This window comes from Vombatus ursinus, unplaced genomic scaffold (assembly GCF_900497805.2).
Source record: "Vombatus ursinus unplaced genomic scaffold, bare-nosed wombat genome assembly UNPS02014812.1, whole genome shotgun sequence".
In the NCBI taxonomy this organism is placed as follows: domain Eukaryota; kingdom Metazoa; phylum Chordata; class Mammalia; order Diprotodontia; family Vombatidae; genus Vombatus; species Vombatus ursinus.
This window is the reverse complement of record NW_020954590.1, coordinates 90,370,555-90,390,091: the sequence shown is the minus strand read 5'-3', so window position 1 is coordinate 90,390,091 and position 19,537 is coordinate 90,370,555. Positions and strand designations below refer to the sequence as shown.

The following is a 19,537-nucleotide window of genomic DNA, read 5'->3' as shown; positions in this document are numbered from 1 at the left end:
CACACACACACACACACACACACACACACACACACACACACACACACTATAGGCAGCTAGGTGGTGCAGTGGATAGACTACTGGGCCTGGAAGCAAGAAGACTCCTCTTCTTGAGTTCAAATCTGGCCGCAGATACTTACTAGCTGTGTGACCCTGGGCAAGTCCCTTAACCCTGTTTGGCTCAGGTCTAAATGGCAAACTACTCCAGTATCTTTGCCAAGAAAACTCCAAAACAGGGATACAAAGAGTCAGATATGACTGAACGACAGCAAAGTTACATACATCCTCTAGACCAGAGGTGTCCAACATGAGTTCCATGGGCTGCGTGTGACCCATGACACTCCTGGGTGCAGCCTGAACCAGATTAAAATGTAATTGGGAAATACTTAATTAAATAAATTAATTAAATAAAAATACAATAAGACACATAAAATGTGCAACCCACGGGGAAAGTGTACTTTTCTATTTGAATTTGACAATACTACATTAGAAAACACTTCATTAATAGAAAAAGAAAATTCTACAACGTTCTAAAGACTTTATTCCATCTCTCAAATCTCTTGCTAGGCAATGCAGTAGATAGAGCAGGGGTGGGGAACCTAAGACCTCAAGGTCCTCTAGGGCCTCAAGTGCGGCCCCTTGACTGAATCCAAACTTCATAGAACAAAATAAGCTTGGGTTCAGTCAGAGGGCCACACTTGAGGACCTAGAGGACCACATGTGGCCTCAAGGTTGCAGGTTTTCCACTCCTGGGATAGAGCATTTTGCCTGGAGTCTGGAAGACCTGGGTTCAAATCCGGCCTCAGACACTTACTATGTGACCATGGGCAAGCCACTTAACTCTGTTTGCCTCAGTTTCCTCATCTGTGAAATGAACTGGAAAAGGAAATGGCAAACCACTTCAGTATCTTTGCCAAGAAAACCTTAAATAGGGTCACAAAGAATTGGACATGATTGAACAACAACAATCTTAAAATCTCTTGCTTCACTTTAAAACCATTTCCTCTGAACAATTCTCTTGTGGAAAGGGGGTCATTTGAGGACAATGAAAAAGACAGTCCTCATCTCCTATACATCTGAACTAGATTCAATGTGACACAGTGGGAAAATGCTGAACTTGAAGTCAGAAAGACTCTTCTTCAAATGCTGCCTCTGATACTGTTAATTATATGAGCATGGGTCAGAGCATAGGCCTCGCAAAGCCTGAGGTTCTTTATTTAATAATAATAGATAACAACTAGTATTTGTATTTTATTTTAAGGTTTGCAAAGTAGTTTACAAATATCTCATTTGATCTTCAGAACAACAACCTTGGCAAGTTAAGTGCTATTATAATCCCTATTTTACAATGGGGAGAACCAAGACAGATAGAGATTAAGTGACTGGCCCAGGGTCACAAAGCTAATAAATATCTCAACCAAGACTTGAACTCTGGTCTTCCTTACTCCAGGTCCAACACTCTTTGCTGTGCCACCTAGATCTAAAATGTGAATAATATTAGTATTATATACTGTAGCATTTTTAGTACCTCACAGGGATGTTGTAAGGCTCAAACGAGATAAGGTATGTCAATGTTTGGCAAACATTAATGTGCTACATAAATGCCAGTTTTAACTAAAGGACAAGGAATGACACTATTTCATGGCCTTGACAGCTTTTGAACCACTTGTAATGCTTTCTCCTTGATTCTCTCCAAATTCTTTTGTTGTTGTTGCTCAGTCATTTTTTCAGTTGTGTTCGACTTTTTGTGACCATATCTGGGGTTTTCTTGGCAAAGATACTGGAGTAGTTTTGTCAATTCCTTCTCTGGTTTATTTTACAGATGAGGAAACTGAGGCAAACAGGATTAAGTGACTTGCCCAGGTTCACACAGCTAATAAGTGTCTAAGGCCAAATTTGAACCCAAGGCTTCCTGACTCCAGGAACAACACTCTATCCACTGAGCCACCTAGCTGCCCCAAATTCTTTGCTTCTCACTAAATGGACTCAGAATAAGGAACGATATTTTACAAAAGGCCTAAAATATAAACGCCTATTAATACTAATAAGATAAAATAAAAATATAAGCCTAAATGATAAATGCGTCACTAAATGTCATTGATACAAACGCTTAAAGATACACATTACTGGCATATTTGAAAGAAGAAAAGGATACACCTACCTTGTGCAAAAAGAACCGGATGGACTTTAAATCCTCCTCCATTCTTCAATCTCTGAGGCAGCTGTTCAAAGTGATAATTATCAATGTAGAAATAAACTCTCAAAGCTTGCCGACTCCCTTCTGCTTGATATGTAAGAGGCACATCTGAAAGTACATTTAATGTTACATTATTTTGGTAAGGCTCTACAGGCCACCGTTTTTTTTTTTTAATTTTTAAAAAACGTCAAAAACTTCTAGAAACCATGTTAAAGTTCTTAATTACATATGGCTCAGATGGTGTATACTTGCATTATTGTTCAGTAAAGGAGGATTAAATCAGATTCTCATTAGCAGGGGCAACAGATTTACTGTTCTACTGTATATAAAATTCTCTAATAGGAAGCTTCCTTACACTTTGACACACCAGATGTCTCACTCAACTAAATAAGAGGTTTAGATTCACAGTGGTTCAGATTCAAAATTTCCCAGCACAGCTGTCTCTTTCAGAGTTTAGTTGGAATGATTCCTTGGGGTTCACTTTCCAAGTAGTGTTCAAGAAACTGGGCATGCAGCTCCCGTTATGAAACAACTAGGGTTTTACTTGAACAATTCCCACAGCACCATGTTAGACATGTAATCCCTTAAGGTTCTGCCTAATAGTCACTGAAAATCATCACACTGAGTCATGAAAAATATAAGCCACGGATTGAATTATCAAAAAGGAAATCACAAACTCAAATGGTGAACATTTAAGTAGGAATGGTTCACAGAGAAGGCATAACACTTCCTCTTTTCTGCAATAAAAAGTCCATGAAAAATGATTCCCATTGCACCAAAAAAATAATAATTTTAATGGATATACTTAGTATTTAACTTATATATAGGATTGGCAAAGTATTTTACATATAGCCCTGTAAGCTAGGTGCTATTATTATCCTCATTTTAAAGTCGCTTGCTCAGGGTCACAGAGCTAGTAAATGTCTGAGACAGGTTTAGAATTTGTCTGCCTGATTCCAAGCCCAGTTCTCTATCCACTGCATCAGAATCTTGAAGAAAAAAAAAATAACGCAGTTATGAATGAATGAGAATTGTCGTATCCTACTACCTACTAGGTGGCACAGTGGAGGAAGTGTTGAATCTGGAGTCAGCAAGACCAGAGTTCAAATCTTCCTTCAGATACATATTAGTCATATGACCCTGGGCAAGTCACTTAACTTTTGTTTGCCTCAGCTCCTTTATCTGTAAAATGGGATAATAATAACATCTACATCTTGGAGGTGTGATGATCAAATGAGTTGTTTGTGAACATTAAAGCACTATATAAATATTAGCTATCATTATTATTATTATGTCTGCCCTGATTTTTTTTCCCCTCGTCATTCCAACTCCTGATTTGACAGGCAAATGAGAACAGAAGAAAGAGATGAAGCAGTTTCTATAAGTGACAGTTCTTCATCAGTTAGAACTAGAATATTTATTTTTACAACCTTTGGGACTTCCTCAGTTTATACTATCTCTCTATAGAATAATGACATTTCTGAGCTATAATAGGACTTTGACACGATCCAATCCAACCTCTTTGGTTCATACATGAGGTAGCAGAGGTCCTGAGGAGATGGGAAACCTGCCCATTCTCTATACAAGGAGTTAGTGATGGAGCTGGGATTCAAACTTAAGCTTCTTGATTCTTAATTCACTGTTCTTTCTTTTTCACCTACATATCTCTCACAAGACACATAAATATTACTCATTTAAAACATTTCAGCTATGTATCTTCATGATTATGTCACAGTGGCATAAGATTGCTAAGTACAAACTCGTAGTAAGAATCTAAATCCAGAATTAAAGTTTGAGTTCTATTCCTTTGTAGATCCTGTAAACATAAGGCTAGCAAGAAACCTTTCAAGTCTTCCAATCTTTCTCATGTAAATATGGGCCTGAGGATGTTCCTTAAAGACATGACTTTAAGAAAAATATGTGAGAAATGAGGAACTTCAGTAGTTTTACATACTTCTATCAGAAGTAGAATATGAAGAGGTAAAACTCAGTGAAATTATCTCACTATTTATTTGCTAAATGTTCTAGTAAAACAACATTTTTTTGGTCAGAGAGGGTCAGAGGTTAAATTAATGAATAAAAAGGATTTAAGATTACTGATGCAATTCAATAACCTAAACTCATATGTCTTAGCCTGATAATTTTTCTAAATGATTTCACTATACAATTTTAGAGATTCGTGTAAAATTTGTTTAAACCATTTAAGGAATGTATCCCTACTAATGACAGCTAGGAGGCACAGTGGATAGAGCACTGGCCCTGAAGTCAGGAGGACCTGAGTTCAAATCCTGCTCAGACCAAACACTTAACACTTACTAGCTGTGTGACTCTGGGCAGGTCACTTAACCCCAACTGCCTTAAAAAAAAAAAAGGAAAGAAAGGAATGTATCATTACTGAAAGTGTACAATGTTATTGTTTGAATGGGAAATAACATATCTTCCAAAATGTAATTACTTACTTGCAACGAGTGGTTCCTGTTCTGCTGGTCTAAAATAAAAGGAAACCTTTTCCAAATCAAATAATGCAACCAGGGTGTCTTCCAGCATGGCTTGCTCATCTGTCTAAATAGGAAACAAAATGAGCAAAACAAAAATAAAGACTTTTTTTTTACCTTTTTGTCTGTCCCACGAGAAAAGTAACTATCAGTAGCTATTGCAAAAGAGCATGTCATTCACTGATCCTATGGACAATAAAATTAATGGCCTTGTAAAAGTCACAAGAAAATGAATCTGCCCCTACTGATACAAAGTTTTACTCTCTCTTCTGACCAATTTATTTTTACTATAATTTTTTTTAAGATTATTACACTCAGACTTTTCTAATCATAAGGAGTTTATTTTTATTTATAAATAAGTTTCTTATAAAAGTGCCTGCTAGATGGTGCAGTGGATAGAGTGCCAGGCCTGGAGTCAAGAATACCTGAGTTCAAATACAACCTCAGGTACTTACTAGCTGTGTGACTCTGGGCAAGTCATTTAACCCTATTTGCCTAAATCAGTTGGAGAAGGAAGTGCCAAACCACTCCAGTATCTTTGCCAAGAAAACCCCAAATGGGGTCACGAAGAGCAGGACGTGACTGAAACGAATGAACAACAAATTCTTATCACAATAATGCTTTTAACAAGTGGTATTTTTAATGAAATCTGTTAAGATATTTAATGGAATTTCTTTTTAAAAAACAATGAATATTAGACATTCTGTTTCACAGTGGTAGCTTTATAAAGCAATTTATGCTCTAGTCAATTTATTTTCACTACCCCAATTCCTGATTTGACAGGCAAATTAGAATAGGAAGCTAAGTAACTTTTACAAGTGACCATTCTTCATCAGTTAGAACCAGAATATTTACTTTACAACCTTTCGGCCTTCCTCAGTTTATACTATCTACCTATATAATAATAACATTTCTGAGCTAATGGGACTTTGACATGATCTATGGTTTATATTTTATATATACACACACATACACACACACAAATATATAGTAGTTCTGACCTCAATGACCACCAGACCCTTTGATTAGCCCTTCAGCTGAACACTTCTATATGTTTTCTCCTCTCATGAGAAAGGCACTTCTGGAGGTCAAGAACTATCTTGTTTTTCATTTTATATCACAAGTACTTGGCACACAGTAAGTGCTTAATAAATGGTTTGACACTGACTTGAACTGAGGTAGATGGAGTAGCAGAAGCAGTATGGGATCTGGAGTCAGAAAGCAGGCATTTAAATCCCAAACCTGCTATTTATTGAGAAATTGAGCAAGTCACTTGACCTCTCTGAATCTCCTTTTCTTCATCTGTAAAATGAAAAGGTTGGTCCAGATTACATTTAAGATCCTTTCCAAATCAAAATACCAATATCCTACAGCTATAATGATATTTGAATTCTTGGTGTTAGAGGCCAAATAAGAAAGTGCATTGTCTTTTGGCACGAATACTGAACTATTAGAAAGAAATTAAGAGTTCATCCACAAAAGTTGAACCCATTTCAGTAACAGCCAATATCATACCCCTGTTCTTATTTTCTTCCTGTTTTTGTTTTTGTTTTTTTATGTCAGATCCAGCAGCCAAATCATGAAACCAGATGTGCCATTAGCTGAACTTCTCTATAAAAACATAATGAATATTGCATGTGACAAGATAGAAAGTAACATAAACATTTCATAGCACGTTAGCAAAAGCTGATTCAAGAGGGGGAAATGCTATTTTAATTTCTGCAAGTTAGCTTTTGTGTACTAAGATAAGTACTCTACATTAAACATTTTAGCATGTGTTCTTGTTGGTTCTACTCCTGAAAAGAAAAGTTTTTAAACATGAACATGAGTCTATGATCTCGATATGTTCAAAATTGAGTACAGTATCTTTCTATAGAAAAAAATCAGTTAAAAAATTAGTTTTTATTGTTGTTGTTGTTCAGTTGTTTTCAGTCATGTCTCACTCTTCATGACCCCATTTGGGGTTTTCTTGGCAAAGATGCTGGAGTGGTTTGTCATTTCCTTCTCCAGCTCATTTGACAGATGAGGAAACTGAGGCAAATGAGGTTAAATGGCTTGTCCAGGGTCACACAGCTACTAAGTGTCTGAGGCCAAACTTGAAATCAGAAAGATGATTCTTCCTTACTCTAGGCCTGGCACTCTATCCACTTTGCCACCTAGCTGCCCAAAAAATAGTTATTAAGAGTCTGTTTTATAACAGGCATTATATTACATACTTGGAAATAAAAAGATGAAAAGTAAAAATATCCTTGTCCTCAAGCAGCTTACAATTTAACCTTTTACATTTTTTATCAGTTTTTGAATTTGATTATTATTATTATTGTTATTATTATTTTTACTGAGGCAGGTGGGGTTAAGTGACTTGCCCAGTGTCACACAGCTAGTGAGTGTTATGTGTCTGAGGCCATATTTGAACTCAGGTCCTCCTGACTCCAGGGCCAGTGCTCTATGCACTGTTTCACCTAGCTGCCCCAACCCCCTTTTCAGTTTTTCAGTTTATTAAATTACTATTTGGAGAATAGTGCATGTTTTTCTTCATACCCCCAAAAAGAGAAGGAAAGAACAAAGGGAAGGGAAGGAAGGAGGGAGGGAAGGAGGAAGGAACCCTCTATCATATAAACATAGTCAAGCAAAACAAATTCCCACTTTGGCTATGTTCAGAATACATTTCTGATTCTGCATATTAGTCCATTATCTCTCTGTCACAAAGTATACAGCATTCTTCTTCATCTTCCTCACCCCCTCAACCCCGCCATCAGCTACTCTTTAGATTCTACTCCACTATCATTATGCCCTGACCCCACCCCCAAAGCTCATCATTAGGAAACTCATCACCATGGAGACCACATCAACTTTGGTCAATACCCTGTGCCTCTCTCATTGGAGGGCTAGATAGTAGAGCAAAAATTTCTTCTCAAAGCCTCCATATAAAGAGGGCTCAGAAGCCTAGTGAACTCTCCATTTGCTATCAGCTGTACTCTTTGGAGTCATCTCCACCAGCATCACGCCCCTGTGCCGAGTACTCTCTTCCCTCACCCCGTACCCTAACCCCTTTGCTTTTTAGCTTCTATTTGTGTGCTGTCTTCTTCCATTAGATTGTAAGCTCCCTGAAAGCAGAGGTGCTTTTTTCTTTTTCTTATTTACATCCCTAGTACTTATCACAGTACCTGTCACATGTTAATAACTGAGTACCATAGTGTACGGTATGATATAGTGTGGTATTGTATATTTGTTATCATATTTTTTGGTACTGTATTATGTTAGTACTCTGCTGCTCATTTAGCTCTACATTAATTCATACAAGTTTTCCCAGGTCTCTCTGAAACTGCTTCTTCATTTCTTATAACACAATAGCATAAAATTCATGTGCCATAATTTGTTCAGCCATTCCACAATTGATGGCTACCTTCTGAGTTTCCAGTTCTTTACAACCCCAAAAAGATCAAAGAAAGAGGAAAAGGTCCTATAAGTGCAAAATAATGATAATATCTACCAAAATATGTCCTGCCTCTTCAATTCCCCATTTTTGCTAATTACATCACTATTTTTCTGCTACCCATGCCAAAAACTTCAGTGGAAGCAGCTCCTCTATTACCTCACCAATTTGATTCCTCCAAATAAAGAGCCATCAGCATTTTCATTTTAATTGTCTGGTCCTATCAGTCCTATATCAACAATATTTCTAATAATAGAATCCGTCCTCTCTATTCCCTCCCTCCTCACCACTCTGCAAAATTCTCTCCCCCAACTAGTCTTTATACCTCCAGTCTCTTTTATTTGATTGCCAGATTTATCATCTTTATTCAATTCTAATCACACCACTCCACTATTCAGAATTGTTCAAAATAATAATAATAATAAACAAAAAGACCAAACTCCAGAGCATGACATTCCTCTGAATGCTTCAAAATTATGTTCCAACCTTGTTTTCTAGTCTTGTCATGCTATTTCCCTTCATATCCTCCATGCTCTGGTAGTATTGCACTGCTCACTGTTTCAGAAATAAACCCTACCTTCTTCTGCCTCCTTGATTTTGTGGTGATATATCCTTTGTTAGTAAACATTCTCCTCATTCCCATTTTTTCCAGTTCAGATGCTTCAAACGTGCCCCCTCCACAAAGCTATCATAGATTTTCTGAGTTAGAAATGTTCTTTATTTCCTCAAACCTTTTCTAGAACTGTTTCAATTTATTTTATGCACTTATGATATCTAATTCATTTAAGAATTATCTGTGAACATGAATTATTCTTTTACTAGACCACAAGTTTTTAACCACAGAGAGATGGGGACAGAATCCATGGACTTAGATGGGAAAAAAATTACATCTTTAATTCAATATACATTAATTAGTGTCTTTCACAACCCCATGTATTTTATGCATTTAAAACATTATTCTAAGGAATTCATAGACATCATCAGACCATGACACACACAAAACTTTAACAACCTGTGTTAGGCAGTAATTTTCTTGGGAGAAGAGCCTGTACTTTATTTATTTTGATGTTTCTCTTAGCAGCTAGCACAGTACCTAGTAAACCATAACATTTAAAAAAACATGTTTACTGAATTAAACTGAGTTAAATGAACTGAATTTCACCCAGCCTCCAGGTCACAAGGTCACAAGTGATCAAGGGCTAAGTGGTATGATTTTTCTTTCTTCCATAAGTTGCCAGTGAATTCATCACCAAAAGGCCAGTCTACTGTTGAGAAGATTTCCTTAGCAAGGGTTATCCTTAGAATGTCCTGCTTTGGGGACTATGCTTGAAACCATTTCCGCATGGTAGAAATGCCAAAGCTTATGCTTACCTAGCATAGCCTTTGTGAACCCATGTTCACCTTCACACCATGATGAGGCATTGAGAAGGACTTTATGAAGGATATACATCCTATCTGCAACAAGAGAAAACTTTGTTTGATGACTCCCTGATTATAAATATCAAGTCAGGCATAAAACAGGGAGACACACATAGCAAAGTTGTTTGCTGTTGTTGTGAAGGATACCCAAAGAAGCCTCCAAACAGAGACTCCTTTTTGCATATGACATCATGTTAAATACACCAAATCTCATGAGACCTTCAAAGATGAACTCACTAACTGACAAAGCCATCCATGCCATTTTCAGACTACTTTATCAATAAAAAGTTGGGGGTTGTTTTGTTTTTTGTTTCTCCTTAGACTGAACTTCCACCTATTGATTTTAGGTCTTTTGTGTGTGTCAAGAACCTCTTTGGTATATTGGTGAAACCTATGGACCCCTTTTTAGGATTATGTTTTTAAATGCATAAAACAAAATGACAAGGATTACAAAAGAAATAAATTACACTGAAATAAAATTAAAATATATTTTTAATGTTAATGGACCTCAGGTTAAAACCCCTCTACTAAACTCAACTAAAAAACATTGAAAAAAAAAGTCATGAAAAGGTTATTGGATTTGGAATGAGAAAACCTAGACTCAAATCCTGGCTCTATCATTTGCAATCTTTAGACATATAATTTAATTTTGCTCAACTTTAAGTTTCTACATCTGCAAGCGGGCATCAGACTAAATAATCTCCTCTCCCATGAACCAATTATTTTGAGGATCCTGAATGAAGGCCAATCTTCTACCAACAATAAGCGTCTTGATATCAGGGATTATTCCCTTATTCATATTTGTAGCTTCTGAAGCAACAGATCAAGTATTCAGTATGTATATACACACATACACATACATATATGTATATGTGCACATATATGTCTATATACACAATCTAAATATATATGTATGATATACATATGCGTATATGTATGTATATACAAATATTTAAGAGAATGACTTGAAATGCAAAGTTGATTTATAAAACAAAAGTCTCCAGGAGTCAAGGTAGAAGAAGCTTTATAAAAGGTGATAAATCAAATTGAATGAGCTTAATTAATAATTTTTCAGTTATCACATCTACCAGAATCAGGGAAAATGTTTGTGGTAAAATTTAGAATTTGTTTTAGAAATATTTCCTAAATATTTCATCCTATTTGTTTCATATCCATTGCAGGAAAAGAATGCATAAACAAAGGATATTCCACTGTTGTGATGGTAACATTCAGAGTTTTAAGAGGACAAAGAAGAACTACAGAATTAGTCAACAATTGCAAATTCTAAACAGATTGTCAAACTGTACTGCCATGAACATTGTCATAGCTTGTCTATCAAACATAGGCCCAAAATACAAATCTAAGTGAGGACTTTGATTTTATTACAGGCTGTTTCTTCTGTTTCTGGTAAGTAAGAAATAACAGCAGAATCAGCTTCTCTTCTTTGATGGTTTTTTTCTAATCATTGCTGAGACATATATATATCAGTTAGCAAATGGAAGGACTTAAGCTCTCATGACCACAAAGTCTATACAAAGAGTCAGGAAAGAATCTGTGTATGTTTAATACTAACTGTGGATATTTAATAAACTAACAAAGCCGAGTTTTGTCAGGGAAATGCAGTATAATAGGAACATATAATAGTCAACAGCCTGCGGATATATTTCTGAGTCTTTCACTAACAAGTAATATGACCTTTGAAAAATCATTTGACCTCTCTGTACTCATGTTTCTTAGAATAATAGAATTTTAGCGCTGGACAACTCTAGATGAATTTTCTAGTACAATCACCTCAATATACAGATTAGGAGAATGAAGCAGGAGAGGTTAAATGAGTGATTTGTAAAATGTGGAAGTATTAACAGATGCAGCTAAGATTTCATCCAATAATAAAGTTTCACAAATCCATGATTACCTGCTCAATCAAAAATCATTTTAAATAAATCATTTGTGTATATGTCATTTCTCCTACTAGGCTGTAAGATCCATGAGATCAGAGAATGTGTTGAATGTATCTATTATAAAGTTTATCTTCCCCAAAGTCAAGAATTATACTCTACACATAATAGGTGTTTAATGTGAGCATGATGAGTAGAATTGATTAAAATTAGTTGATCAGCCACTAATATACTAAAGGAATGAAATGATGAAGAATATCTAAATATCCTACTAACATAAATAACACATATATTATAACTCACCAAAATTTATAAGGAAAGAAACAGCGCTTCAGTGGTGGCTTACCAAGTTGGGTGAGAGCAGCGACTGAAAGTGAAAAAGTACCCCAGCATTGGCAATCTGGTCCAGCCACCGTCTACTGGCTTCCCAAGTCTCCATCTCGTTCTCTTTGCTGTTGTCAAACATCTGATTTAAAGCAGCCATTAATTGCTCAGAAAAAGCACAGACTGTGGCCACTAGACTTTGGCAGAAAACCATGTCTCTTCGGAGCTGTAGCTCACTATCTGTGATCCAAAAAAACATAACAAACAACTTTGAAAGAGACCACTACTTGATAATTTGACCTAATTAAGCACTCACATTCACAATTTGTTATTAGCTTTCTTTTCAACAAATGAGATAATCTTAATGTTAAGATAAAGAAAGAAAAAAATGTTCATTTCAACATGCTCTCTTTTGAAATACTGCCTTTAGCAATGTTCTAAAACAATGGAGCTAAAACTCAGTTTTAAGAAATGATTAAATAATATTTGCATGTTATAACTATGTTGTTACTGTTAAATCACTTTTAAAGACAGACCAAGATTTATTTCAGAAATAGTAGTTCCCAGAAAACAAGAATTCTAGTTCCAAAATCTAGTTTGTTGTCTGGCCTTGGGATAATCATTTTTACTCCCCCCAGTTTCATCATTTATAAAATGAGAGAATGAGATTAAATGATCAGCAAGATCCCTTCTAGCTCTAACATTCTATGAAATGTTAATCTTTCATAAGACTGTTTTTTTTTCTTATTCAGTACTCCTGAATTTGCTTTTGAGAGCATTTATTTAACCACAGCAATATCAAGTACAACTCTCTGTTTGGGTTTGCAAATGTAAAACAGTGCCATAGGTGTTAATTTAGGAGGATTATTTAAAAGTAATGTAAGATATTAATACATAATTTAAATAGGGGAAATATCTGAGGCATTAATAACTCTCATTTCTCTCATAATCTTTTATACTATCGGATTTATCAAATTGCTTCCAGTACATGTAGGTTTTCACATTTAAGCCAAGTCAGACTTTTCCAGCACTGAGTTCTCCTCTTCTTTATAGTATAGCAAGAATGTATATGCCTCAACAGAGATCAATTTTCATTAACTAACATCTTCTATTGAGGTAGTAGAGTCTTTTGTCTGTACCTGAGCCTCACTTCTTCCAGGTAAAGGGTTAATCACTAAGTAGTTCACCCTAGGGCTCCATATTTTTCCAGGGAAAAGATGACCTAGGACATTTGAGCAAATGCTCAAATGCATTGCCTTGCATTCCATGCAAGGAAACTACTCCATTTCCTCAATTACAGAGGAAAAATATTACAAACTCTGAATCATGTGAAAAAAAAAACTTGTTTGCCCCTGGACTAAATAACAAAGTTAACATTTGCTCACCAACATGCAGTTTTTTTGCTTTGTTTTGTTTTGTTTAATGATGAGGCTCTTAAAATCTTTTGGGAAGAAGGTACAGGGAGTTATTTCAAAGTTGGCATAAATCATGGAAATAAATGTGGCTCTTATTCAGTGTTATTCTATTTTATTGATGAAAATATTTAATTTCTAAGTTCTGGGATCAGAATGCATTATGCCATTCCTCTGATTTTTTCCCCAAAGCCTAATATTTAATTTGGTTAAGAGAAAAGTTCAGTAATCTTACATTTTGTATCCAAGATGTTAAAGGCACAGTTATCAAATATATTAGTAAAATTTTCCCACTGAATCTTTGTGAATTTTCATTTTATCTTTAAAATTTGATCTTCCCTAAAACCCACTATGAAACTTGAAAATACTGTTATCTATAGGTTCATTATCAACTTAAAAAAAATCTCGAGTTCTAACCAAGTGGATCTCAATAGCTGTCAGGTACAACAGTGCCTGGGCTGCATCTGCAAACATTCCTTCTCTTTGGCCACATCTTTGAAGCAATGGTGTCTAATGTTATCCAGGTGAGTTTAAAGTTTGAGGAAGTTACTGGAGTATTTCTACCTAATAGCTTAAGTAATTTAATCATTGTTTTCTTAATTTAATTTCCTAATTATACAGCTAATAGGAAGGAAAGATATGATATATAGATAGGAGAAGCACAAGGTTCATAGCAAGAGAAGCCTTGTTCTTTTCTGAACATGGGTAAATATTAGGTCAAAATAGTTGGTAACTTTGCCATGGCTTGAAAGAGTCTATCTCTGAATTGTTATTAAAAAGAAAACGCTTTTCTCTCTTCTTTTTTATAGAGGTGAAGTCTTCATCCATTTAGTCTTCACTACTATCTTCTATCTTAACAATAAGCCAAATTAAAAGATCTATTCATAACTGGTTATCAATTTTTTAGGTGTCATAATTAACACTTGATGGAATCTATCTAATACCTAATTATGCTTATAACTGACTCTTTTACCCACAGTTATATGACCTAAGTGGTTATTTAAATGATGTCTCCATTTCCTTGAACATAGTACATGCTTAATAAATTTCAATGAACAAATAGTTTCCCATGGAAATGTTTCTGTTTTGAAAAGGAGGTAACCTCTCTGACTATGAAGCCTTTAAGGTGCCTATGGGTCCTTGAATATTTAACTGGATGAATTATCACATCATAAATACTGAGCTACAGACTACTAACTAAAAGCACTACATATTCAGGAGAAATTTCCTTGCCAACCACAGACCAGAAATCCTTCCTTGTACAAATCAAACCATAGCATTACTCCCTTTTAAAGAAATGTAGCAGAAATTGCCATCTCATTTATATACAAAAAACAAGAATTACTGTTCTAATCTCCTGTTGATGAAAAAAGCAGTCGTGAAGGGGAACTTTGCCTAATATCACAGAATGAGTGAGAAACAGAATGAAGAATAGAAACCAGATCTTCCATGTTCTATTATAAATTCCAAGGTCTTCCTGATCAGTTACACAGCCATTTGCAATTTACAGTTATTTACCAGAGCCATGTTTCACAATTAAAAATATAGCAAGAATTATGGCATCTGCTTTCTGTTTTCAATAAAGTTTTTTTAAAAACATAAACTTACTTTATGTGACAATTTGTTTATTGTTTCTGCAGAGGGACAATTTTTCATGTACACTCAAAATAAATGGTTTTTGTGCTTATTGAAGATTTCAGCTCCACTTCAGCATTTACATCTTCTCTGAAGGTACTTATTCTGTAGACTTCTACTGATTTTAAAAAAAATCAGCATTTTATTTATTACTATTGATGTTTTAATAGTTATGGTGACACAGAAAATACTCCTCTCTTTGTAGCTCTTCTCCCACTAACCTGTACTTACCTACAGTACTCCTCATAACACCCCCAAATACATTTAGAAAATGGTCCTACCTTATGGAGACTGAAAATTTCCCCTTTTAAATTTCAAAACTTTCATTAATCTTCAATATCTTCTCCTCCACCCCTGGCTCAGAGAAAAAGGTATCCTTATATATCACCAAGACTATCTCATTTACTTCTGCTCTAAATCCCAATACCTTTCACATTCTCCAGGATCAATCTCCCTTTCTCAAATATTGTTAATTTCTCAATGCCAATGACTCTTTTCCTTCTACTTATATGTGCTCATGTATCCATACCTTATAACAACCTCACTTCATCTTTTTTTTTCCTTTTTGAGGTACTTCTCATCTCTTTTTGACCTTTTACTGACCAATTTCTTGAAAGAGTAATCAAGATCTGATGTGAATTCTTCTCCAACAACTAACTCCTCAATCACTTTCAATCTAGTTTCCATCATTAATCTTCTAGTTTGTAAGGATGACAGAAACACTTTTCACTTCAAAATTAATGAAAATAGAGGAAGACTGAAACTTTATTGTTGCTGCTTGATACCCAAGCGCAGTGACTTTTCTGAATAGTAATTATAGAAAAAAAAGTTTCCTTTTAAGATTCCAACTTACAATTACCACCAGAAAGTCTACCTCATTAATATCTTCCTTTTCTCTAACTCTCCCACATTACTCCTCTCAACCCAATACTAATATTTCTAACTATTTTTAGGAACTAGAATAATACTGAAAATAGCACAAGATCAAGAGACCTTATCAAATTATGGCAACCCTCTCAATCTAGAGCTCCCAAAATATGTTCACAAACCTGTGCATGTTTCCAGTCAAATGCTTCCTTTCCCCAATCCCAAATTTTGATTTAAAGATTCTGATTTACCAAACATTTGTAGCTTAAACAATGAAGTTAGAGGTATCTACCCAGACCCTGAGCATCAAAAATTTCTCACATGCCTAGATGAAATGATATCTTTCCACATAACCCTGCTTTATCCTTGAGTTTAGGGTAGAGAGCCTTCTTTCTTAAGGATACCATTTCCACATTCTTCCCTGACCATACACACTGAAACTGCCTTTTCAAAAGTCAGAAATTACCTCTTTATTAACAAATCCAACGGCCTTTCTTAGTTGTCAAGTTCACTGATTTTTCTGAAGTATTTGACACTTATGACCACCGCCTTCTTTCAAGTAACTCAGTAATCAATTGACTTTTTTTTAACATTGGCATCTCCTAGGTCTACTCCTACCATCTTGACTGCCTCCTTTTCTAGTTCTTCTTTCTCTTTCCAACCCTTTAATAGAGATAATTACAGAAGCTAATAATGATGGTAATAGCTAGTTTTTATACAGTGCTTCAAGGTTTCCAAAGTGTTTAATATATGTTATCTCATTTAATCCTCACAACAACCCTGGGATGTAGGTGTCATAATAACCCCATTTAACTAAGACAGACAGAGGTAATGTGACTTGCCCAGGGGTCATACAGCTTTTGAGTCTCTAACGTGGGATTTGAACTCAGCTCTTCCTGACTCCAAACTCAAAACTCCAGTTACTACTCCCCCTTAGTGGTTCTCTACTAGGCCCTAAGTTGTTCCTTCTCCTCTCCTTTCCTATCCTTTCCTGTCTTCTCCTCTCCCCTTCCCCCTCTAGGTATCTCTTCTCTTTTCTTCTCCATCTCTCTTCTCTTTTGTCTCTGTCTCTCTTTTGTCTGTCTCTTTGTCTGTGTCTATCTCTCTCTATCTCTCTCTCAATTGCACCCTAACAAGATCATTGATTCCCAAAGCTTCAATTACCACCACCATCTAAATGACTCCTAAATCAACACATAGAACTTTGAACAACAGACCCAAGTTTCAAACTGTTTGCTGAATATCAGTAGACATTCTGCTTCTATGTAAACTCTATAGAAATTAACAAGTTTTCCCCCAAATCTTTATTTTCCCTCTACTTTCTTTATCATTCTTGAAGTCATTCACTCTTGAAACCTCAGTGTCATCTTTGATTCTTTTTTTTCCTTCACCTTCCACCTGTCCAATGAGTTTCCAATTCCTTTCCCTTCTATGTCTATGATTTCTCTCCTGTCAAACTATTCCTTTCCTTCTCCCTATAACCAAACTAACCCATGTCCTAGTAACTTTCTAAGCAGTTTTCCTCTCCTCTCTACAATTCATACTACTACCAACATATTAACATTTCTCATGGCTGGTTTGGATCATGTAATTCATCAATTCTAAACACTTGATGGCCTGAATCCCTCAGCCTGGCTCTCCATAACCTTCTACTAATCTATTTCTTGGGGCAGCTAGGTGGTGGACAGAGTACCAGGCCTGAAATCGGAAAGATTCATCTTACTGCATTAAAATCCAGCTTCAGACACTCACTAGTTGTTTGACCATGGGCAAGTTACTTATCCCTGTTTACCTGAGCTTCTTCATCTGTCAAATGAGCTAGAGAAGGAAATGGCAAACCACTTCAGTATCACTGCCAAGAAAACCTCAAATGGGGTTACAAAGAGTTAGACGTGACTGAAAAATGACAACCTCCTTCTTCAGTTATTTTTTTTGCCTCATTGCCTATTCCCTTTCATGCACTGAGCACGTTACTCTTTGTTTCCAGAACAATTTTTCCACCCTGAGCATTATCATGGTACTTTATGCTTCTCTCAAGACGGTCTCTTTGAAGTGTAGGTATTTGTGTACATGCCTAATTTTTCTTATTCAATGATGAGCACTTTAGTGGTAGTGGACATTTCTTTGTCTTTGCATCTTCCTAGAGCCTCGCACAATGTTTTGTATATAGTAGTATCACAGAATGATAGTGATAGAAGGACATCAGAGATTCTTTAAGCCAATCTCCTCATGCTACAGATGCGGAAACTCAGGCCCAGGAAGAATTCAAGTCAATAAGTCGACAAGTATTTACTAAGGGTTACTATGTTATAGTCAATATGCTAAGGAATACAAAAAAAGGCAAAAACAATCCCTGACCCAAAGGAGCTCACCCAAAGGTCAGAGGGCTACCACACGAGTGGTACAGGTTGGACCAAAACTCAGGCCTTTTAATTCCCAGCATGTTGCTTTTTCCATTATGCCCACAGAAACTGTGTTCACTGAAGTAAATTAAATCGAATCATTAGTGAGATGTCAAATTAGGGTTCTCCAAAAAATATAGGTAATAACGTCTATCTAAGATAGAAGTGAGGGAGTGGCTGGATGGAGATGGGAGAAGAACAGGTTAGAGAAAAAATGCAGAATGCAACCTAAATCTGAATATTGTTTACAAGATCCAAGCCATATCAATTGAATAAGGTCTCATTATGAATATCATGATGTCTGTATATACATCCACTGAATTGGATTATACTTACATTTGTTTTATGTATAACCTAAGAAAAAATGTAGATATGAGATCAAGAGCTGACAGAAACAATACAATAAAAAACAGAAAGTGTGAGCATGTCAGACTGCATGCTGTGCATTCAGTCATTCAGAAATTAATGGACAAAAAATTATATGTAATAGACTAACACATTTTATTTTTAATTCTATTTTAGTAGTATATATTTGACTTGTCATACTCTTGAGGCCAGAATATTATTTATATTAAGAAAAAAGGTGGTTGATAATTCCATAGCTTCTCATTGTCGTTTCTTATTTATAGTGCGACCAAATACTTAATCTTCTCTTAGTGACATTATCCTCAAACAATATTTGTTCACTTCTTATTATTTGCTGAGCTTCTGGAAAATGTTTTTATCATGAAGAAAATGAAGTTGGTCCACTCAACCTTACAGCAACATAAGCAAATCATTTTAGGTTATCATTTTATATTATGTTAAAGTATAAATTTGGGACCTTATAGATTGGGTGGGAGGCACCATGGTGTAACAGTCGAAAGTTCTGGACTTTAAAGACCTGGATTCTAATCCTGCCTTTTATACTTACTAGCTAATTGACTATGGCCAACCTCTTGGAACCTCAGACAACTCTCCAAAACTATAAATTATGGATGGATTATTTTATCTGTAGGTAGATGGGAGTCCTCACAATGATAAAATTACAGACTCTGACATACTTATATGTATAACTATAAGTATATGAACTGGTCTGTGAACTTTTTTTAACAGATGGAGAAAAATAGTATTTAGTTTGTATTATAATTTCTACATTAAGGACAAGTATAGGGACTATATTGTAATCAAATCCACGAACCTCACACAGCAACATCATTTGCTTTGTGAACATGCCATATCTACTGAAAACAATAAACACATCATAAATTAAAATTACCTGTATATTCAAGAAGAGCCAGAAGTATTCTACTCTTCACCTCTATTTGGATGAAAATGCAATTAATTAGAATTATATTAGAATAATATACTTACAGAGTTTTATACCTTAAAGAATAATAACAATTTATTTAAATGGCATCTACTATATCAACTGGTCTAATTGTTTCCAACTTTTTGATAAAAAAAAAACCT

The 19,537-nt window shown here is 35.4% G+C and overlaps 1 protein-coding gene across 1 annotated transcript in view; it reads right to left on the bottom strand.

Moving 5' to 3' along the window:
• Positions 1-19,537, bottom strand: part of LOC114054097 (phosphatidylinositol 3,4,5-trisphosphate-dependent Rac exchanger 2 protein) — a 385,890-nt gene that overhangs the window by 108,590 nt on the left and 257,763 nt on the right. The window contains exons 32-35 of the mRNA XM_027877211.1: positions 19,344-19,385; positions 11,792-12,009; positions 4,657-4,759; positions 2,162-2,305 (exon numbers count right to left, since the gene is read on the bottom strand). Coding sequence (XP_027733012.1) covers positions 2,162-2,305; positions 4,657-4,759; positions 11,792-12,009; positions 19,344-19,385 — 507 coding nt within the window. The remainder of the gene's footprint in view (positions 1-2,161; positions 2,306-4,656; positions 4,760-11,791; positions 12,010-19,343; positions 19,386-19,537) is intronic.